Source organism: Eublepharis macularius, chromosome 9 (assembly GCF_028583425.1).
Source record: "Eublepharis macularius isolate TG4126 chromosome 9, MPM_Emac_v1.0, whole genome shotgun sequence".
Taxonomy (NCBI): domain Eukaryota; kingdom Metazoa; phylum Chordata; class Lepidosauria; order Squamata; family Eublepharidae; genus Eublepharis; species Eublepharis macularius.
Genome location: NC_072798.1, coordinates 80,592,006 through 80,615,629, shown reverse-complemented (window position 1 = coordinate 80,615,629; position 23,624 = coordinate 80,592,006). Strand labels below are relative to the sequence as shown.

The following is a 23,624-nucleotide window of genomic DNA, read 5'->3' as shown; positions in this document are numbered from 1 at the left end:
ACTGGGGGCTCCTGACTTAAGAAAATGTCAACTACTATAACTCTTTGGAACCATACCTGCGGCAGTAATGTTGTTTGATGTAATTCTAGTGTACCTAAACAATTTTCATAGTCAGCCCTGCTGGAGGATAGACAAATCATAAGATCCCAGGGATATAATTCACCTATAAAAAAGAAAAGAAAGAGAAGCACAATGAGAAAGAATTATAAAGACATTTCATTTTGAGAAGAGCTTTCACTGAGCCATTTCAGTAAGCAAACTGTGTAAGTAACACGGAGATTTTCAGTTAGAATTCTATACTCTTAAAAGCCCTTCATTCACTGGAGAAATAATGGGAAATATTCTGATGCCTGAAGTGGTGGCATATTTGGGGTGTTATGCATTTAGATGCCATATAATGTACCTGCTTGCGCTAACTGCAAACGCTATGGAGCAAAACTGAGGGAAATAGTTCATTTAGGAATGAGAAGTGGCTCTGCTTTTTCATTGTGTATATGATTCACTTTGGGAGGAAAAATATTAACTGCATTTATTTACTAAATAACTCCTTCAGAGATCCTGGAATGCCAATATGGGAGGAACAATACAATACACTCATCAAAACAAAAAACAGCCAATGATAAGTTAATTTCTTTTACAATGCAGTCCTCAATTTCAGAAATACAGAACAGTTTCTGAATGAGCATGGCTTGCACACCTTCCAAAAAATGGGACAGAGATGGTGATCTCCGAGCAACCTCCAAGAGGCCATTCCAAAGAATCATGCCCATTACCAAGAAAGAGAAGTATAATACGCAGGTCATCTTCACATATTTACTTCATTTTAATAGTAGAGATGGGTACGGAACAGGAAAAAATGAACCCTGAGTTTCGTGGTTCATTGCGTCACACGAAACTCGAAACACGAACTTTCATGAAATTGTTCTGTTTCATGAAAAGATTCATTAGGTTCATGTTTTGTCAGATCCTGGGGCCCTACAACAGCCCCCCTTCATACCCAGAGATGCCAAACTCACAGGGAGACTTCAGCGGGCTCTCCTCCACCCACCCAAGTAACTCTCTTCAGGCTCTCTTTGTTGACTTTTCCCTCCCTTCCTCCTGGCCTCCTGCTTTCTGCTGCTGCTGGAAGAAAAGTCAAGTGGAGCAGATCTGCTTGGGTTTTCTCTCCTCAGGTTCTCTTTGCTGACTTTTCCTTCCCATACTCCCATCCTCCTGTGGATCTACATGCCCTCCCCCCTCATCTCTTGAAGGAAAAACCGAGCAGAGCAGATCTGCTCAGGATCCGCTCTGGGGAGCTTGGGGGCGGGGGGTGGGAAGGCATATCAGAGCAGCAGCAGAGTGGGAGGGTTCCTGAAGCTGGCAAGCAGCGAACAGCAGCAGAAGAAGCTGCTGAGGCTGCAGCCACCGCTGCTACTCCATCCCGTTCTTAAAAACGGAGAAGGGGAACAGAGAGGGGAAGGAGTCTCTGACTACAGTTCCCAGGTAAACTTGTGTATACCCATATTGCTCAGCTCTCAGGTTGGCAGGGAGAGCTGCCTATCAAGGTTATGTGGGCTAAGATTGGGGTTCCACAGCAACAAAAGGTCTGCAGACATTCTGGGCCTATGTTGCCTAGGGAATCAATGGATCAGCACCAGCCTGTCTGGCGTCATGAAGCATTCACAAATTGAACGAATTGGCCCCATAAGTTGTGGATTTCGTGAAAAATGCTGCCCCATGAAATACGTTTTCAGGTTGGCAGGGAGAGCTGCCTATCAAGATTATGTGGGCTAAAATTGAGGTTTCCACAGCAACAAAAGGTCTGCAGACATTCTGGGCCTATGTTGCCTAGGGAATCAATGGATCAGCGCCAGCCTGTCTGGCATCACAAAGCATTCATGAACTGAACGAATTGGCCCCCAAAGTTGTGGATTTTGTGGAAAACGCTGCCCAACAAAATGCGGTTTCACGATACACGAATCGGCCCAATTCGTCATGAAAGTTGATTCATATTTTGATTTGTGCCCATATCTGTTTAACAGTCCTTCACAATACATAAAAGTCTTGTTCTCCAGGAGAGAGTGTATGTGATGAGGCTTCTATTTGATGCTATAACATTTAACTTTGGAACTGTTTGTTCACATTCACATTACTTGATTTGATCAGCCTTTATTGGCATATAACAAACAGAACAAAATGGTATAGAAGAAAGAGAACAAAATATAATATAAAACAATTGAGTGATATCAATACTTATTTCTGAAGCTTCTGGTGCAGCTTTATAGCAAATCATAAAAACTTTGCTACCTTCTCAGTTATATCAGAGGAGAATCATTAAAGAGACAGTAAACCTTGTAGGAATCAGAAAAACCCATCATATTAGCTAAAATAGAGCTTTAGATATTTAAAATTGATATCAGTATAAAAAGGACAATAGAAGAGAACATGTGGAATTGTCTTGATACAGCTGGTATTATAAAGACAGTGTCTGGCTGCATATGCTATCTTTTGGAATCTGCTGTATAAAATCTCAGATGGCAAAGCATTAAATCTAGCTAAAGAAAAAGCTCTGTGTTGTTGTGGAGAATCGAAGTATGGGGCCATACGATCCACCACCAACAGACTCTTCAAACTCAAAGGAGAGCAAGTTTTGTTAGCCATACTGTATAGACTTTGGAATTCAGTATCTAAGATTCTATTAAATGAGTGTCTGCTGAACCCCTTCCCAGAGAGCTGGGACATGGGATGAAGTCATATTGGCAAGACATATTACCACCAACAACATATTTCTGTGCATTCATATTGTAGCCAGTATGAATACACAAGAGTTTCTCTTAGCCCTTAGGAAGACATCTCAACATTTCACTTTTTCTACTAGCTTGGCCAGAAGTTCCCTTGATTCTTAATGCAACAAACAGCGTGACTATTCCTGTCTCAGGGACTCAGGCCTACAATTAGTATTTACAAGTGGGGACCTGCAAGAACTTGCGGGGACATCATATTTCCCCCTCCCTCACCATGTCCTCATTCCCTTCCTTGACCCCCCCCCCATAGCCTTTCCCCCTTTTCTCTCTTCCTTCTTTCCTTCTCACCCACCCTTGTCTGCCCCGTCTTCACTTTTCCTTCTCCCCACCATGGCAGCCTCTTCCCTGTGGCCCAGTTCCATGGTGCAATCTGAGCCAGGTCCAGTTGAGTGGCGGGGAACCTGCTAGGACCTACAGGAGGTACTACTTTTCTCTGTATCCTCTTCCCCATGCTATTTTCTCTTTCCTTCCTCATGATGGCCTCCTTCAAACCCACTAAACAACAAACCTTTTATCTTTCTCTCATTTTTCCTTATTCTTCATTTCTCCACAATGGGGACCCAAAGCAGCTTACATCATTCTCCTTGCCTCTATATTTATCCTCAGAACAACCCAGAGAGGTAGGTTAGGCTGAGAGTGTGACTGGTTCAAAGTCACCCAGTGAGCTTCCACAGCACAGCAGAATGGTGATTCAAACCTGGGTCTCCCACATCCTACTCTGAAGCTCTAACCACTATACTAGCTTTTGTTGGGAGGGGTGTCAAGCAAGTCATGTGATATCAGTTGCCCGGTGGTTGCTTCTGGGCCTGGCCACACCGAGTTCTCCTTCAAAGTCCAAAATAACCTTGGAAAGGGCCCTGCCCTCATCCCCTGCCTTTTACTGACAGAAACTAAGCTTGGAACACTGGGTAAACTGTTGTGGTTGCCTAACAACACTTACTGAGGGCATCTGGTGCTCCTTTTGTCATGTTGAGGGTTTTTAAAGCCCACAATGTATTTTTTTTGTAGATTTTAGATTTCCCAGCAAGCTTGGGGCATTTTTCAGGTTTGTAGGAAGATCTGTCTTGTCCTTTCATGGCTCCAATCTCCAGATTTAAGTATCCTCAGATCAGGGCCATTAGTATATAAGATTTTCAGTGGGACACATGATATGGCATTAGATTATATCACACAAAGATCTGGACTATTGGTGTTAGGATCCTTAACTCTTCACCACCGACACCCATACTCATACTAATAGTGTGTGTGAAGAGCCATCAATTCACAGGCAACTTATGGCAAGTCAATAGGGTTTTCAAGGCAAGAGACATTCAGAGGTGCTTTGCCATTGCCTGCCTCTGGATAATAACCCTGGACTTCCTTAGTGGTTTCCCATCCAGGTATTATCCAGGGCCAATCCTGCTTAGCTTCCAAGATTTGACAAGATCAAGCTAGCCTGGACCATATAGTAGGCCACAGAACAGAAACAGGTTCTGTTTCTTAATATTCTTTTCGATTTTTGGCAGCTTGCTGTACAAATTAGAGCATTTATTTAGAGCAGCACCTCAGAGTCTAACCAGACATGTCAATTCCCTCAGCTTCCAATTGTCTTTCACATTTATCAAGCCCAAGTCATTTTCCTGACCCAAATTAGGTGCTCAGCATGCCTGATAACAAAAACTTGTAAAATTACTGAGGAAGCTGACAAGTCCAGTTAAACTCTTATTTGGTTTGGTATAGTGGTTAAGAGCAGAAGCACTCTAATCTGGAGAGCTGGGTTTTGATTCCCTACTCCTCCACTTGAAGCCAGCTGGGTGACCTTTGGTCAGTCACAGCTCTCTCAGAGCTCTCTCAGCCCCACCAACCTCACAGGGTAATGGTTGTGAGGATAATAATAACACACTTTGTAAACCACTCTGAGTGGGCATTAAGTTATCCTGAAGGCTGGTATATAAATCAAATATTGTTGTAGTAGTCATTGTTGTTGTTGTTATTATTATTCATATGTGGATCCAAATTTTCATCTAGATAGCAGATGGAAATAAGATTACATTTCCCGACTCATTTTGCTGTCCAGACTGACCACTTGGAATGCCTATGATGGCCAATAAGTACTGGTGGTCAAAGAATTAGTTGGCATAGAATAACAAACCTCCTTTTATTTGAAGAGCTTTTGAAGTGAGTGATAATATTTTGCTAATGGAGATGAAAAAGTGGAGAACCAGCATGTCAGACTGGCCTGAAAATGACCCTAGGAACTGCTTTCACTTTTGAAGTCTGAGGGGAGAGTTGTTGCATAAAAATATACTTGCGTGCTTTAATTTTTTAAAAAAACAGAATCAATGAACAGATTTCATGAAATAGGCTTCTGACAAAGGTCTTGAAAAATGTCCCAGCTGTTACAGATAGTTTGGCAAATCAGAGAGTGGGTCAGACCAGAGGTTAAATCCTTGGTCAGCCAAGAAGCTCTGTGGAGTAAGCTTAGGCTAATCTCTCTCTCAGAATTGCTTATTAATTTGTTCAGACACCTTGCTTTTCTCTCCAATGAGGACCAAGAGTAGCTTACAACATCAGTCTCTCTGTCACCTGGAGATCAATTGTGATTCCAGGAGATCTCCAGCCACCACCTGGAGGTTGGCAACCCTTGTCTCTCTTCCTCCATATTTTTTTTGTTCTCACAATAACAAACCTGTGAGGCTGGTTAGGTTAAGAGAGAGAATAACTGGCTCAGGTCACCTGGCAAGCCTCCTTGACAGATGGGGAATTAAATACGGGTTTCCCAGAACCAAATTTAACCACCGCAGTATATATTGTGAAGGTAGGCTGGAAGGGGGCAATGCCATCTAGTGCCATCCTTCTAAGCAGAATTACACCCTTCTAAGTCAATTGACTTCAATGAATTTAGAAAGGTGTAACTCTGCCTAGCAGGGCTTTTTTTCAGAGGGAACGTGGTGGAACGGAGTTCCGGCACCTCTTAAAAATGGTCACATGACTGGTGGATCTGCCCCCTGATCTCCAGACAGAGGGGAGTTTAGATTGCCCTCCGCGCCGCTCAGCGGCACGGAGGGCAATCTAAACTCCCCTCTGTCTGGAGATCAGGAGACGGGGCCACCGGCCATGTGACCATTTTCGCCTAGGGCAATTTAAACTTTTAAAAACTCCCCCTTGTTCCAGCTGACCCAAAGTGCAGTCTTGAATTCCACCACTGAGTTCCACCACCTCTTTTCCCAGAAAAAAAGCCCTGCTGCCTAGGATTAACAAAATTTGCGGTAGGGTACGAGCTTTTGTGAGTCACAGCTCACTTCTCCAGGCTCACTCACAAAAGCTACCCCAAATATTGTTAGTCTTATATGTGTTACTGGATTCTTACTCTTTTCTACTGCTACAGACAGACTAACACAGCTACCCATCTTGATCTATATGCCTATGCTGGCACTGAAAGTGTGCTGCCCTAAGCTTCTTGGAAGAAGGGTGGTAAAAATGTGATAAATAAACCTATGATTGGGCAACTGTGAAGCCAGCCATGCAGCTGTGTCTTTAATCGCAGTGGGACGTGCGTATTAGCAGGTGATAGTGTTTGCCTTCGTTCTATTAAAACCTTCACACATTTCTTCTGACTATTAAAGACACGAGAGCAGACCGGGCTTTTGTTTTTTCAGGTCACTCGGCAACTCAAACAGGATAACAACTGGAAACAAAGTTCTGGGATCCACACCAACTAAAATCTGATTACTGCTATGATGAAGAAGCTGTGCAGGACTGTTTCTATTTATGACTACCATCAACTAAGGAGATGAAGAAGTTCTTTTTAATGATTCTTTATTAGCAGCTCTGTGCGAACTGCTAGCTCAGCTCCATGCAATAATTTTGTACAACGGATAGTGGATAAAACAGCTGATTAGTGCCAGCTGTTTATGCACTAATTTTAAGACTCTCGGTGTGTAATTAATATTCTGAAAGCATAGGAAGTGCGGGGAAAACACATTTGATGAGATGTTACCAACTGAATCCACAACTAAATTTATGTCATTATGTTCCTACTGAAGTAAATGAGAGTCAACTGACTTAAAACTAGATGGCTGGAACTTATGATTCAGTTCTGCAAATAGTGGAGCCTTCCTCCAATGCAAGCAGCCTTGTATAGTTAGAAGAAGACGTTAGGATTACCAGACCTGGCCTGGCAACCAGTGAGACACTGAGGGGGAGAACAAGGAAATGGAGGTTATCATAAGTGACAGTGATGTCAGTTCCAGGAAAACTCATTGGAGGTAATGCCATGTCTCTCTAGGAATTGCCAAAAACTCCACGGTACAGATATAGACATTTCAGTTATTCCTAGAGAGGACTGGTATCACTTCTGGAATTTCCCTAGAAGTGATGTCAGCCCTCTCTAGGGATTATTGAAAGCGCTATGATTTTACCTTGGAGTTTCTGGCAATTTTTAGAGAAGCATGACATGACTTCTGGGCTTTTGCTGGACATGATATCATACTTTAACAAAGCCTTAAAAAAAATTCTGTGGGCTGCTGGAGTGTTAGTAGGCAACAGGCACTGGGAGCAGGAGATCTTCTGCCTCCAGCAGGCATATGGCAACCTTAAAGGGCATGTTCCGCAGATCAAAAGCTCTTGTATTGGAGGAACACTCTGTCATTAATGGAACAGAGTCATAGGACCAAGCTACAAGTAACGAATGACACAGGTTGGACACTTGTCAGCTTCCCTCAAGTTTTGATGGGAAATGTAGGCATCCTGGTCTTGCAGCTTGGCTCTCCGACTGCTGTCCAATGGACTTTTCAACTGTCACTTGTCCAACATTCCGCCAAGCTGCCTACATTTTCCATCAAAACTTGAGGGAAGCTGACAAGCGTCCAACCTGTGTTATTCGTCACTTGTAGTTTGGCCCATAGTATTCAGCCCAGATACTCTGGCTTTAGTTGGTTTAGTTGGTATCAGGCTGTCAGATACCAAGAGACATTAATTTGAAAATTCTCTATGTTTACACACACACACACACACACACACACACAGAGAGAGAAAGAGAGAGAGAGAGAGAGAGAGAGAGAAGAAGAAGAAATATTCAAAAATAAATGGACAATTGTAGGATGCCATGAATAACTTTGATAATGAGTTAAAAAATGCATGGCAACTCTTCTTTAAAGGCAAACATACCATAGCAATATGCAAACAGATTGCAAAAACTCCAAGCACTTCATGATGTTTTTCTAGTGTTCTGAGCCTTAGTACTTTGGGTGAACTCACAGCCAGGCGTGTGTAGAATGTGTTCATCGTACTGGCATTCCAAGGCTTGCTTCCTACACTCTGGATGCATGTGTCAGGAGTATTTTCTGAGCCAGAACTTATTGTTCCAGGCACTTTGAACTACTCTTCGCAATTCTATCACTGTGGAAAGAGTCTCCAGCATCCAATGAGGCCAAAATAGTATGAGAAAAAGCAGTGCTGATTACAAAACTTTTTAACGGTACCCCGCACAGCCCTTGGAATCTCTGTCAACCATCACCGGCTAAAATATCAACCTCGGCTCTCTTCCTTAGATCTTTTTAAGCTCGTCCCCCCTGAAATTCTTCCCATGAAGGCCCTTGAGTCTAAGACCTCTTTCCTCCCTCCAGTGCTGTAAGAGCGGGCATCATTGAATATCTTTGCTTTGCTGCATCCTTCAACCAGATATCTTTTGTCTCATTCTCTTGACTCACTTGTGGTTTCCTGAATTACCGTGAAAGTCCTTTACAATCCCTGTATGAACCTTTGCAATGGTTACAATACAGGAGAAGCTTCTGGTTGTGCCTTCAGTTAGAATTGCACAGGGATAGAGTCAGGAATGGCCCAGGGGTAAGCCAAGTGGAGCAGCCCCTGTGGCTCTACCAGCCAGAACAGTAGGGGCAGCTCAGCTCAGACCCTGCTAGTAGTACCAGTGACAGGTGTCTGCTCACCCATTTCCTTCTCTCACGCAGCAGCCAGTCACTGTTGCCGATGAAGAATCCAAGCCCCTTACAATGGCAGACCTACCAGGGTTTGGTTCTGATTGCTTCTGGTTGTGGACCTCCAGGAAGCTTCCCTGTAAGTTCAATGGCCAGTCCACCCCTGCCACTGCGACTCTTCACAAGGCTTTTCCATTGTGGCTGTGACCCTCTGGAAAAAGTGAGCAAGATTTCAAGTCTTGAGAAAGCCTGCTTTTGCCTGTGTGCCCTCTTCTAAATGGAACGTCCTTCCAAGTTTATTTTGGTGTGCCTTTTGATATGGACACTTGCTAGGCTCCTTAGTGGAATTTTTTTGGAGGGAATATTTACATATTTCCATTTGGGTGAATATTTACATTCTCATTTGTGAAGACAGAGGCATTTGTGGTGATAATCGTTGATGGTTTTATAATGCCTTTTTATTGTTACCTTGAGCTTTCTAGAAAAGTGGAATAAAAACGTTTAAAAACAAATAAACTATATACTGTCCTCTTTTCCGTTTCCTGTGGAGATCTGTGGCCAACAGCCTGCTTGTCTGTCAGTTCATGGTGAATAGGCCATTGACCTTTGGCCCAGACTGAAATTCCATTCAAAGTTTTCAATACTTATTGCTTCCTGTGTCCAGCAGTACATCTGACTAAGCTTCTGCAAAGTTAACATGTAATTTCTGTTTTCAGCAGTCCCTCAAGTTCCAGACCAGCTGGAGAGAGTGGTGTTGGTCTGCTTTTAAGGAAAAAAAGAGGACATATCCTGCTGTATATGCAGATGTGCTCACACGATTCTCTGGAATGTAGCCAATACTTCAGCAAACATAGACTTTTTTAGGCTGAACATGCCACTTTCAGATTGTATTGCAATCATTATCTAGCAAAATTAGCTTTACCCTTTGAATGTCTTATACATAAATAAATTATACAGTCTACATCCTTCTGTGGCATAATTCCAACTAGCTCATTGAATTCATGTGGACTTACAACAACTTGGTGTAGTTAAGAGCAGCAGGACTCTAATCTGGAGAACTGGGTTTGATTCCCTGTTCTGCCACGTAAAGCCAGCCGGGTGTCCTTGGGTCAGTCACAGCTTCTCTGAGCTTTCTCAGCCCCACACACCCCACAGGGTGATTATTTTGGGGACAATAATAACATACTTTGTAAGCCGCTCTGAGAGGGCATTAAGTTGTCCTGAAGGATGGTATATAAATTGAATGTTATTATTATGCAAACATCACACCCTCCTCTCTACATGGCATGGAAATGTGCTTGGACTAAGAACTTTCCAAAAAAATAAGCACCAAACCAAATTTGGGAAAGATTACCACAGTGTAGGAGAAGACACAGAAAGTGGCCATTTAGGGGACAACGTCATGTGGATTGTCGATGCTCCATAAAAACCCTCTCTGGTTTGAACATCAAACTGGAGGAAAACCTCAATGTGGAAGTAGCTGTGATAAGCTTTATTTCAGAAAAGTAGTTGCCTTTCACACTAAATTCAAAGAACTAACTCTTATAGTCAGGGCTAAAGATAACTCAAGTGATATGCCAAGCAAAACTGTTGCCTATAGTAATTGGGCACATTAAACAAACTGGCACTCACTTTCTTCATTTGAATAATTTGTTCCTCTTAGTAATATTATAATAAGGCCTTGACCTGGGTAGTCCAGGAAGCCTGATATTGTTCGATCTCAGGGTCAGCCCTGGTCAGAAATTGGATGAGAGACCACCAAGCAAGACCAGGGTTGCTACACAGAGGCAGGCAATGGCAAACCACCTCTGAATGTCTCTTGCCTTGAAAACCCATCAGGGGTTGCCATAAGCTGGCTGCAACTTGACACCACACGCACGCACAATAATTTACAGGATTTTGAAGCCCACCTCTGACCACTTCTACAGTACCTTTCTTTATGTTTCGGACATTTCAGAGGGCATTGCTACACTAGAGGAATGGGTAAAACCCATGGAGCTTTCTATCCCTTCTATCCCTTTCTATCCCTTCATCTCAGATATCCACTGAAACCCTGATATCCTTACAGGCCTAAAACGAATGTGCATCAGACTGCATTTACATGCAGATGCTGATCTTTGCTGTCAATAAGATATATGTTGAGATATACATTGACATTCTTAAAGCCCTAGCTAGATTCCACAAGACTTTGTACATCCAAACATTGGCAATAGTTTTCCCTAACAGAAAATAAATTGAGTAAGTTAAGAGACACGAGGTGGGTCTGCAAAAAATCGTACAACTCTACGATACCAGGTATACAGGTAATGCAATTAAATTCTATACAAGTTCATTCCTTCCTCTCGTTCTGCTAGTTTTCTTCCTAGTTCTTCCCAAAGGTGGTATGAAACCCAAACTGAATTTCGTACTGTGCCGAAAATGAACTTGCACATGTATGAATTTGCACATGTATGAACTGTATAATGAGCACAGTATTTGTATGAATTACAATATTGGCTTAAGAAATAAGAGGCACTTGCACTTTGGAAAATTGTATAATCATTTATTATTACTGCGGCGTGCACATAGTGTGCCAACGTTTCTGTGGATAATTCCTCCTTTGTCACTACTGTGAGTTGCAGAAACGGCCATACTTTGTTTTTCCATCTGGAGGTTGGCAACCTTATTTAACAGCTTTCCTGCACATTTAAGGGATGAATGAATACACAGCTTTCTAAGAGTCTCCCTACAGGAGACATCTCCCGACATTTGACATGTGTCGGGAGACGCAATGTTAGCCAGGAAGGGTAGTTTAAAAAGACAGAGCCGGTGGCAGGGTAAAAGATTTGCTATACATTGGAGCTGTGTGAAGGGGCTGTGAAATGCCAGAACAGAAACTTCATCCCATTATAACCTCTCCAGGTAAAAGCCCAGCTCTGGAAGGCAGCTCCAGCCCATTTCCATTCCTCGCTGCCCTCTGGTTGCGATCCCACACAGTTTTAGACTGGAGAGGTGAAATTGACAGAGCCTTCAGGGAGGCAAAGATGAAATTGACAAACCCTCTGAGAAGCCATCTCCGCTGGCTCTGTCTTTTTAAACTACGCTTCCCAGCTAACATTGCGTCTCTCTACACTTGATGAACATGCACTAAGATGTCTCTTGTAGAGAAATTGTAAGTAGTTAAATATACACAATGAAAGGAGCTGCAGTACTTGCTGAGGAGGGAAAAGAAAAAAAAATCATTATAGGATTTAGAACTAGAACCCGTTCTCAAAGAACTATCTTTTGAGTAACTCTTTTAAGTATTTATTTGATTTTATTGCTATTTTGCATGGTTGGGTACATTCATGGAAGTGCCCTGAAGTTTACACTAGCTTCATTATAATCTTCTTTTTACCTTGAAATCAAACCCCCACTTCCTTCCTTGTTCCTCCACCGTACTTAAGTCTCCAACTTTTCATAAGAAATCAAAACAAGTAATCTCATAAATTCTACACTAAAAAAAATAATAATGTTAAGCTTTAAAAAATCAAAATGATTACTAACCTACAAATTTGGTCTTAAATGGAAGAGGTTTGCTGAAAGCCAGGACTAAAGAAAGCAATGGAAATGTATATCTTGCTTTTCAAACAAAAATTAATGCATTCAACATATGTTTCAGATTGAGAAACTAATGTTCTGCATAGTGTCTGTGACATTTGCATCCTATATTTAAGAGAGAATAAGACTGATTATAACATTTTAACTTACTTCATTCTACTTTTATGTCATAAATCATTGTTAGTATGTTTCTTTAGTAGTCATTAAAGACAAATTTATTAATGTCTCAAGAACTCTTGTGCTTGTACGAGTATCCATGGATCCCTCGTCATGTTTATTTAACCTTAACTCGGTTGGATTGTTTACACTGCTTGAACTTGAGTTCAATTTACTTAAATTTTCTCAGACTTTTGTATTTATAAAAGCTGAGCTTCTTGTGACCTATCTATTCATGATATTTCCTTTACCCCTGCTCCCAGTAATAAAAAGAACAAAAGACCCAGTGTGTTATTTGTTTTTCATTCATTTAAATAGGTATCAGAAAATGGTAACCAGATGTTTACTGAATACACTAGCATTTTCTCCTGTGCTTTTATTTTCATTACTATCGTTATTTTTTGAAAATGAACTAACACTAGTACAGCTTGCATTCAAGATGAACAGCTAGGTTCTGACTGCCACTGGAAATTGCCCTCCTCTTCTAACTGAAAGGTTATTTTAAAAAATAAAACAGAGGGCAGGGCCTCCATAATGGCAGACAGTATAGCTTCTGGGGGGAAAGGTTGAGCCAGTTTGGTGTAGTGGAGAATGGGGTTTGATTCCCCACTCCTCCACTTGAAGCCAGCTGGGTGACCTGGGGTCAGTCACAGCTCTGTCAGAGCTCTCTCAGCCCCACCCACCTCACAAGGTGATTATTATTGTGGGGATAATAACATACTTTGTAAATCGCTCTGAGTGGGCATTAAGTCATCCTGAAGGGCGGTATATAAACTGCATGCTGTTGTCGTTGTTCTTGACATGCAGAGAGATGTTTTTATGGGGAGAAGGATTCCCATCTGCAGCTTGCAGGGGCAGTGACTAACTTTACCATTGCTCTCTATCACATTTTAACTCCACCATTCTTCCAAGGACATCAGAGCAGTGTACATGACTGTCCTCTCTTCAATTTCATTCTCATAGCAATGAGTCTATGAGGAAGGTTAGATTCCTTTATTTGGATATATTTATTAAAATGTTTATTTCCCACTTTTTTCTCAAAGCAGCATACAAAGCAGACTTTAAAGCACCACAATTTAAATCAAAGAAAATACAAATGCCACCTCTTCCCAAATACGGGCAACTTATAACCTATTGAAAGACCTGACAGAATAAAATGACCTCCTAAAAATGTCTAGAGGTGGTACCTCCCTCACCTCCTCAAGGAAGTGTTGCGCAAAGAGGGACGCATACAGGAGAAAGCACGGGCTGTGGTTGATGCCAAGTGGGCTACCTTAAGCAAGGGAACAGCCAGCAGGTGACAACCTGAGGGCTGCAGTTGGTGCTGCACAGGGACATATGAGAGGAGATGGAACTTTATTCAATTAATCAATTAATCAATATTTATTTATTCAATTTCTAGGCCGCCTTCTCCACAAGTGGGCTCAGGGTGGCTTACAACAGTGAAATCCTAAGAAGATTTATTCCAGTCTAAGCCCATTGGTTTCATGGTGGTAATATGGTGGTCCTAGGCCACAGGGGCCTTTAGAGGTCATAGCCAGAAACTAATGTACCATGACAGAGGAAAGTCTGTCACAGGTTCTCCTTCCTCACTGCTGAATGTGGGCCACCCAGAGAAGGGCCTTCACAGAAGGTCTTAATTCTGAGCAGAATGGTATGGATAAATAAATAGTAAAGGGCTGGCTCCCACATGGATAGCAAACTCTGTATAATGGAGCGAGTCACTCAGTACAATAACTTAGGGTTCTGCAAATCCATAGGAAAACTAATATGGGGCAACTTCCTCAAATGTACCAAGGAGATGTGTGAGTCACAAAGAGCAAGCTGACAGACCTTGGGTGCTATTTTGGGTGGTCATAGCAACCCCTAAATGGAACACAAACATTACACTGGTGGCGAGGAGGCAGAAGCAGCAAGCAGGACAAAGTAGGAGCGGTGATGACAAATAGGACAAGAGGGAGATGAGGTCAGGAGAGGGGAACTACAGCTGCTGGCAAGGAGAGGGAGGGTGAAAAGAGGATTTCCCCATCTTCTGTGAATTTTATGAGTCCCCTTCTTGTATTGAACCTAGATGAACATTCAACATGGGGAAATGGGTGTTTATCAACCCCAAGCTGTTTGAAAATAAGTAGTTACCCTAACTAAAACTAGAGATGGGCATGAACTGAAATACGAACCAAGATTAAGCACAAACCAGGCCGGTTCATGGTTCGAGAACCACGGTTTATCAGATCCCATTTCTGACGAGCCGCCATGAACTTTAGGCTGGTTCATTTGGTTCGTTTTTTGGTTTGTAGACAGCCTGGTGCCAATCAATCAGTTTTCTAGGCAACAGGGGATGGACTTCCTGCAGACCTTCTGCTGACCCGGAAGTGACCTTCTGGCTCGGAAGTCACCTTCTGCTGACCTGGAAGTGATGATTTTCTGACCTGGATGTGATGTTTTCACGAACCAAACGAACCGGTTCATGAACCAGGGGCAGGTTCATGAAAGTTCGTAGTTTGTGAAATCTGATGAACCATGAACTGCATGGTTCGGTTTTTCCCGGTTCGTGCCCATCTCTAACTAAAACTATCAACTCTCACCAAGTAATAGCACATATGAATATTCACCACCCAAAATTGATATGGTCCTTGTAGTGATGATACTTCATCAAACATACTACATCAAAACTGGGTTTTGAAAGAGCAAGACGTAGAGAAGAGAGTCTGTTTTCCTGCTTTACGGCTTTTCACTTCTCCATTAAGGGCCAAGCTAGAAGTGATGAGTTACACTTGAATGGCAAGCGAACAGACTCATGTGTATTCCTCCCTGTTCACGTAGTGATCACGTAGTGATCGAGTGGAGTGCAAGTGAACAGGGAGGAATACACGTGAGTCTGTTCGCTTGCCATTCAAGTGTAACGTCACTTCTAGCTTGGCCCTCAGTGGCATCTCCAGTGAAGGAGATCTTAGAACTTCATACCCCCCCCCCAAGCCCGCAAATTGTTCTACAGCCAATTATACTTGTATAAAGCAAGTTTCCTTACTGCAACTTGATTCCAACGGGCTTAAGCAAGTCCAGCTCTCTGCTATGTTGTGGCCACACTGCATTTGAAAGGGATAAACATTTGTTTTCCATCTTCTTGACAACCTGAAGTGCACTCAGTCATGTTCCTTCTTAACACTATTTTTCTCCAGACTCACAATGTACAGCCACTGAGGTTGGAGCGTCAGACCAGGATTTAAAAGACCTAGGTTTGAATTCCTGCTCTACCATGGAAGCTCATGACCTTGAACCACTAACATTCTCCCACCCTACCTTACCACACAGGGCTGTTGGAGTGACGATAAAACAGATAACACAAGAATGATGTCTGTTGCTTTGGGGAGAAAAGAGTGATATAAATATCAAAATGAATCAATGATAAGATTTACCAATATGTTTTGCATTTTGTATCATTTTTTTGTCTCAACTTTCTCTCTTCGCATTCTTTTCTATTCCATGTACATCTTTTGCCAAACATTTAAGAAAAAGAGAAGATGGTAAAGCCAGAAGTCTAACCTCTGCTAACGATGGTCGTAAAATAAACAAAACAAGTTTTTTAAAATCCCTGTCTTGATTCCGTAGCCCATAACGATAGCTGTATTGCTTTGGGAAGCAGTCACTTTGCTGATGTATATATATAGTCTGTGACCTACTATAATTTTTGTGGTATTCCCCAACCCTCCTAAAATGGCCACTTCTGCTTCTTTCCTCTGCACCAGCTGCAAAGGACTTCAATAGCAGCACTGTGCCAAGAGCTACGTAGGGAATTGGTACTCCCTTTTGGATTCTCAGATTTACTTCTTCACAGTTCATATCCAATGTGTCTTCCTAAAAAGAGGAAGGGTTATATATGTGTACATAACGCTGCAGGAAAAAGAAAGGGGGAAGTTATAGTGGAGACGGGGAAGCAAAAAGCAGCGTAGGATTAGAAAATCTGAAATGAATTCAGATCTGCAAACTTCTTGGTCCTATAGGAATTGCTGTTGTAATACAGTAATGCTGTAGTAGTAGTATAGTAACACTGTACTACTTATTCCTGTGACATACTTTGTAATATGCTAGTAATTGGCATGCCTATTTCATTATATTTATTTAACCATCAACCCAAATTTTAAGCAATTATACAGCTACCCTGCCCTGGAAGGGTTCAGGCTAGCTTGATCTACTTAGATTTCAGAAGCTAATAGCAAAGTCAGTGGGCTTAGACTGGAGTAACCCTTCTTAGGATTTCACTATGAGTAGAGCTGGTGTTGGTTAGTACTTGGATGGGAGACCACCAAGAAAGATCAGGATTCCTGTGCAGACGCTGGTAATGTACATTTGGCAAACCACTTCTGGCAAACCACTTCTGTTAGTCTCTTGCCTTGAAACCCATGCAGGGGTCTCCATATGTCGGCTGTGGTTCGACAGCACTTTACATACACATACAGCTTTTACTGTGGGCCTTTTTTCATTCTTGGGAGCTGAACTCCCACCTTCTACTGACTCACACCATTCTTCTAGAAGTTCAGTATTGTCTACTCTCCAGGGACTCAATTGGAGGTTTTTCACGTCACCTGCTACCTGATCCTTTGAACTGGAGATGCAGGGAATTGAACCTGTGGCCTTTTGCATGGCAGGCAGATACTCTACCACTGAGCCATAGCCCTGTCCCAGAACAATTTATTCACGTTGTGCACAATATGGGATCTGTTTATGGTTCCTAGGCGTGTCTCCCCTACACTCCAAAGAACATGGAACTCATAGGCAGTTCTGTGACAGAAATCAATGAGTTCCTGCTTTACAGGGCAATCCTAAAAATACTTTCCTTGGAGTAAGTCCCATTACTCCATTCTAAACTCAGGTACGGAATCATCTTCTCATAAAAAATTTGGAAGAATCGTGTGTCTGTTCTTAAGGCCAAAAGCTCCTCTACTCTCCTGAGGGATGTTATGGCCACCTGGAGGGCTACCTTACAAGAAAGTAAATTAAAGTCATAACTAGCCAGGGGTTCAAATGGGGGTAGCATGAGTTGCCCCAGTATGAGAGAAAGGCTCCACTGGGGTAGTGGGGGAGCCCTAGGTGGGAAGGTATTAAGGGCGCCTCTCAGAAATTATTTGGAGGCCTGATATGAGAACACCTGCCATCTACTGGTTCCTGGAACGCTGAAATGGCAGCAAGGTGAACTTTGATGGAGGAAGCAAACAGTCCTGTCTTAAGGAGCATTACTAGGTAGTCCAGGATGACTGATAATGGGCACGAGAAGGGGGAGTATGTCGTCTTGGATACCCACGCCGAAAAATGAGCCCATTTTTGACCATATGATGACCTAGTGGATGCCTTGTAGGCATTCAGGAGGATTTGCGTAACTTCCTTAGAGAAGTATGTTTTCTTGGGAGTATGTGCCACGCTGTGAGCTTGAGGATGGTCATATCGTGGTGGCGGATTGGATCTCTGTGGAGAAGCTCTGGGGCCTCCTGCAGAGGTATGTGGGAACCTTTTGACATTTGCCAGAGGGTTGGGAACCAGTCCCTGCGTGACCAGAATGGGGTAATTAAAATGCAATGAATTTTGAAGTGTTTGAGCCTGCTCAGTACCCTGGGTATCAAGGGGATGGGTGGAAATGCGTAGAAAAGGCCCTTTTTCCAGGGAACCTGAAAGGTATCCCCTATGGAGCGAGGATCCGAGCCCCCTCAGGGAGTAGAACACTCGGGCTTTCGTGTTGCTTGACATTGCGAACAAGTCTACCTCTGGAGTTCCCTAGATCTGGAAGATGGGGGAGGAGGTAAGTATGAGTGATCGCCCACTCGTGGTGGGTCTTGAATACTCTGCTTAAGGTATCTGCTTAAGGTATTACATTTCCCACAAAGTGCACTGCTTGAGGGGAGATGTTGTGTTGGATAGCCCAGTGCCACAACTCCAATGCTTCTGAGCAGAGGGTCAGGGACGCAGTTCCCCCTTGTTTGCTCAAATAATAGAGGGTGGTCATGTTGTCTGTGTTGACCTGGACCCTCTTGTCTCGTAGGAGACCTGCAAAGGAGACAAGGGCGTGATGAATGGCTCGCAGCTCTAAAACATTTATATGCATGTCCTTTTCTGAGACTGACCATTCCCCCTGGGTGGAGAGGTTCCCACAGTGTGCCCCCCAACTCAGGAAGGCAGCATCAGTTGCAATAGTGATGTCTGGTAGCTGGGTGCCCAGTAGTGTTCCTTTTAAGATGTTTTTGTCATCCAGCCACCAGTCCAAGGATCTCATAATGGATCTAGGAATAGAGAATCTCTTTTGTTGAGAATCCCTAATAGGGTCAAAGTGTCTGATAAACCAGTTTTGCAGCAGTCTCATGAAGAGATGAGCAAAAGGTGTAACACCTGTGGTAGATGTCATGAGACCTAGGAGTTTTTGGATCAGCAGCACTGATTGAAAACAGTTCCTCTTGCATCTGGTGATGATGGTTTGTAACGATTTTGCCCTATCTGTAGGCAGGAAAACTCTTCCTGTTATAGAGTCTAATCTGGCTTCAATAAATTGGATATTCTGTGTCGGGGTCAGAGATGATTTTTCCCAGTTAATAATAAGTCCCAAACTTGATACAGTTTGGACAGTCATATTGATATGCTCTAGGAGTAGGGACCTAGATTGGGCTACCAGAAGCCAGTCATCTAAACATGGTTATATTGAACACCATTTAGCCCTGAGGTGGGCCACCACTACCACCATGCACTTCATGAAGACATGGGGTGCAGAGGATAGGCCAAACGGGAGGAGAGTTTACTAGAAGATCTCCCCTTGAAAGGAGAATCTGAGGTACTTCCTATGTTCTGTGGAAATAGCGATGTAGAAATAAGCATCTTTTAAATCAGTTACAGCAAACCAGTTACCTGGTTCTAAATACTGCAAAAAATTGGAGAGAGTTAACATTTTAAACTTTTCAACTTTAATAAACAAATTTAAATTGTGGATGTCCAGTATAGGACGGAGCCCCCCATCTTTCTTCTCCACAATGAAGTACCTTGAGTAGAAACCCAACGGGGAATCATTGACCAATAGTTCTTGGATAACGGAAGAGAGAACCTCAACTGAACAAGTGAAAACGTTAGAAGGAAGAGATAACTGTGGCAGTTCTGAAAAATGCAACTGGTAACCATGTCTGACAATAGCAAGGACCCAGGTATCTGAGGTGAAAGAGGTCCAGGTCTCATAGAATGGAGCCAGTCTGTCCTCAAAAAGAGGGGGTTGCTCCTGCTGGTTGGCAGTCAGTCAGAAAAGGGGCTTGGGTCCCTGTGTAGATTTAGGGGACTGGGGCTGTTGCTGCCTTGCCCTAGGTTTAGATGTCCTCTTTGAGCTCATCCTGGGGGTAGCTTTGGTAGCTCTTCTGTTGGTAAGGATACCTGGATCGCTGTTGATATTGGGAGCGTTATTGGTAATGGTACCTCTGGAAATGTTGTTGTTGTTGAGGAGTGACTACTCCCAAAGAGCGGGCTGTTTGCTGGTTTTTCTTCATTTGCTGCAGGGAGTCGCCCGTGCATTCTGAAAATAAGGAAGAGCCCTCGAAAGGGAAGTCCTCAATTTTGTTACATTTTTCCTGTGTGAGGGCAGTGGAGCGAAGCCATGAATGCCTCCTGAGGACAATTGCAGAGGCCATGGCTTTTGCAGTGCAATCAGCTGAGTGTTTTCCCACTGGCATCTGCTGCTTCACCAGCCTTGTAGCCTCACCATGAATGGCCCTGATGAGTGCTCTCCTGTCTTCAGGCATGTCCTGAGTATAATTGGAGAGGCGGTCCTATAAAAAAAATTGTAGGAGCCCATTATGGCATTTTTTTTGGATCCAACCTCGATGGCACGATAGTTGGCAATTCTGAATTCTAGTGCAGCCAAGGAGTAAATTTTCCTCCCCAGGGCATCCAACTTCTTTCCCTCTTTGTACGCTGGCAAGGAGTGGGATCCATAGCGATGTCTAGATTGAATCTCCTCTGTTACTAGGATGGAGGGTCATGGATGATGGAATGTGAAGGCGCAGTCCTTCTGTTACAGCTTATAGCTGTTTTCAATCTTCCTAGATGTAGCAGGAGAGGAGGCTGGTTTCTCCCAAACACTGTGTGCAATGTCTAGGAGATCTTCAGTGGCTGGAAAAGCAACAGAGGCTGTGGCATTGCTGTAGAGTGCCTGGCATCCAACTAGAACTCTGTTGGAACATCGATTTCAAGCTATCGGTTATTGGAACCAATCCCAGATCTGGTGAGAAGCTGGACAGCAAAGTTGTGGCTGCAGCAAGGTCTTCTTCCTCCTCTCACATTAGCTGCAGGGTACGTGGAGGTGAAGGTGTCAAAGGCATCTGAAGAACCTCTTCCTCAATTATTAGAGAGGGAATCGAGGTCAAAGAGTGGTGACGATGACGGTGTGAAGGTGTTGAGGCAGGCCTCTTAGGATGCTTCAACTTGGCCTTCACCTTCTTTGCAGGTGGTTCCGAGGCTGCCCATTCCGGGGAACAGCATTTTTTTGGATCCAACCTCAATTTGGAGTGTTTTGATGGAACTGAAGGGCTCGTAGCTGCTATGGCCTTTGGAATTGAAGGTCAGTCCCAGTGCGGATCCGAGGTGCCCGCTTTGGACCACGTTTTCGGTTCCTGCTTGGCCAGGGTTGATACGGCTGGCCTGTTGAAACCTGTCAGGGACATCTCCCAAAGAGCGGCTTTTAAGCAAGTTGCTCTGTCATTCCTTGCCTTAGCTGTGAAGTGTTTGCAGTGCTGGCAAGTTCCCATGTTGTGGCCCTCGCCTAGGCAGAGCAAGCAGAGTCCATGCTTGTCCGAGTGTGGCATCTTGGTGTCACAAAGGGAGCATTTTTTGAAAAGCGCTTTCTGACACATCATCAAAAGATGAAGAAGAGCTGAGGTAAGGAAAAAAGGTAGAAGGAGAGAGAGAAAAACAACTCGAGGAGAAAGAAGAGAGAGACAAAAGAAGAACCTTTCTCAGCGGCGGCAAGAAAGGAACTGGAAGTGGGGACGCTCCACCCAGCAACATGGCATTCGGCGGGAAGCCCCCGCACATGCGTGCTGCTGCGAAGGGAGTTTCCCCTACCACTTGAGAGCTTTAGAATCTTTCCAGTGGCTGGCCTGCGCCTGCGCAGTCCCAACGTGGGACTGCACTGGAGGCCGACAATGAACATAGAGTTACTTCTAAATAGACTAGCTTAGGATTGCTCCTTCAGTTGTTTATATAGAGACTATTCTTACAGTGCAATCCTAAGAATAATTTCCTGGGAGTAAGTCCTATTGAATGGGACTGTGAGTAGACTTATGATTGCTGTCAACATCAAGTGGCTCAAATTGACAAAAGGCTCTTAGGAATGTGCCAACAAAGGAAAATAAATTTGCATTCAAACTAGTAAGAATTTGGGTACAGAGGGAAGGGTAAGGAACACGTCATTTTTTCCATTTATGTTGTCAGCTTCAGCCATTGGTTCAGTATCAACTTTCTACAAATCTTTACAATATCACTCTCAAATTGTATAGGAACATGAAGCACCAAGACTTTTGAAAACCTGAAACTGATAACATTACTGGATAGCTACTAAATTATATCTGGCAAGGAGAAGTGAGTCTTGTCTCTTTATCTGACCATTTTCATTTCATTGTGGTAGTCTATATTGCTTAAACCTTTTAAGTACTGCCTCCAAAGAGCACATTTTTATAATTTAGAATAGTTCTACTAGGAAAATGTTATGACACGACATAAACTATGTGTCTTCAGAAACTAATGCTTTAAGTATCACAGTTGGAAGTACATACAAGAATGTAGCCTAGCAAGGGGATAAATAACGCTTCTCCATCTGTTTTCAGGGAAGATCATCAGTTTGGTATGTAAGCAAGTTACTTCACTTATTGAATTTATTTGAAAAGCTTATTCTTAAAAGCTGGGAATCTGAACAAGCTACAAAACTCTTCAAACGCACGGAATAGAACGAGCAGGAGAATTTTTGCTTTAAAAATGACATCTGTTGAAAGATTTTGATACAATTCCCTTACGGGAAAGTTGCGCGTACATCTGGATGTTGAAAGAAAGCACATTTGCTTTTTTTATTTCTGGGAAGAAATATAAGGATTGTTGCCACTTGTCTGAAAAACTGCAGAAGTATCACCTGAAATTGTGAACTATGTTGTTCACTACTGAATTTGGTTTAAAGCCTTTACAAGAATAACAGCACAATCCTAAACAGAATTACACCTTTCTAAATCCATTGACTATAATAGACTTGAAAGGAAGTAACTTTGCTTAGGATTGCACTGAAAACATGGTTACTGGACCATCTGATTCTGTAAAGGCACTTGAAGCATTTTAGCATAAAATAAGGCTTATGCCTAGCAATGCATAAACAGACATATCACAGTTCCGCTTGTGAAAGATCTTGTGCAACAACATCTAGTGCTTTCCTTCCTATATATTATTGCCCCTAGAAATTGGTTCCACAAGATCTTGCACAAGTGGGGATGGAATAAGTGTGACTTAGTGCAAGCAGTTATCACAGTCTTTTTCTTGCATTTCTGCTTGCGCAAGACCTTTAGGGCATGCGGAATTTTGTGCTGGATAAAACCCAATGTCCTGTGCTATATTAAATAAAAGAGCATTGTATTCTTCACAATGATCGCAGATGCCTTTTGGCCACAAAACAACACAAAACCAGACATGTGGTTATGCCAATAGACTGCTTAAACAGTTCAGTGCTGTGATCTTCTCTACTCTATCATTGCCCAACTAACTCCTGGCTTGAAATGCATTTCTGTGTCATGTTAGGGGTGCAAACTGGGCTTGTGCTAATGCATGGAATCAGTTGAGTAGGACCAGGGATCCCACAATATATCGAGATCTCATGATACATGGGCATTTTTTTTAAAAGTGACCTGATAATTCTAGTGCATCACCAAGCAGAGTTCTAAATAGACATGGGCATGAACGAAAAAAAACCCCGAACACCCTGTTCGTCGTTTGGTGCCATCCACGAACAACAAACAACAAACATGGACGAACATGGCCTGTTCCCGGACATGTTCATTGTTCATGGGGGCCAGAACCACCCCCCACCCCAACCACCCCCACTTAGCCCCCCCTCCCCTCAAACCCACTTATCTGGCCCTTTAAAGAGCCTTTTAAACTGCCATATGCAAGGAGCAGGGCCCTTTAAACATCCCAC

The 23,624-nt window shown here is 43.0% G+C and overlaps 1 protein-coding gene across 1 annotated transcript in view; it reads right to left on the bottom strand.

Annotated features, from left to right (window-relative positions):
• CPED1 (cadherin like and PC-esterase domain containing 1) overlaps window positions 1-23,624 on the bottom strand; it is a 144,260-nt gene that overhangs the window by 100,536 nt on the left and 20,100 nt on the right. Inside the window, exon 4 of the mRNA XM_054989143.1 lies at window positions 57-163. Coding sequence (XP_054845118.1) covers window positions 57-163 — 107 coding nt within the window. The remainder of the gene's footprint in view (window positions 1-56; window positions 164-23,624) is intronic.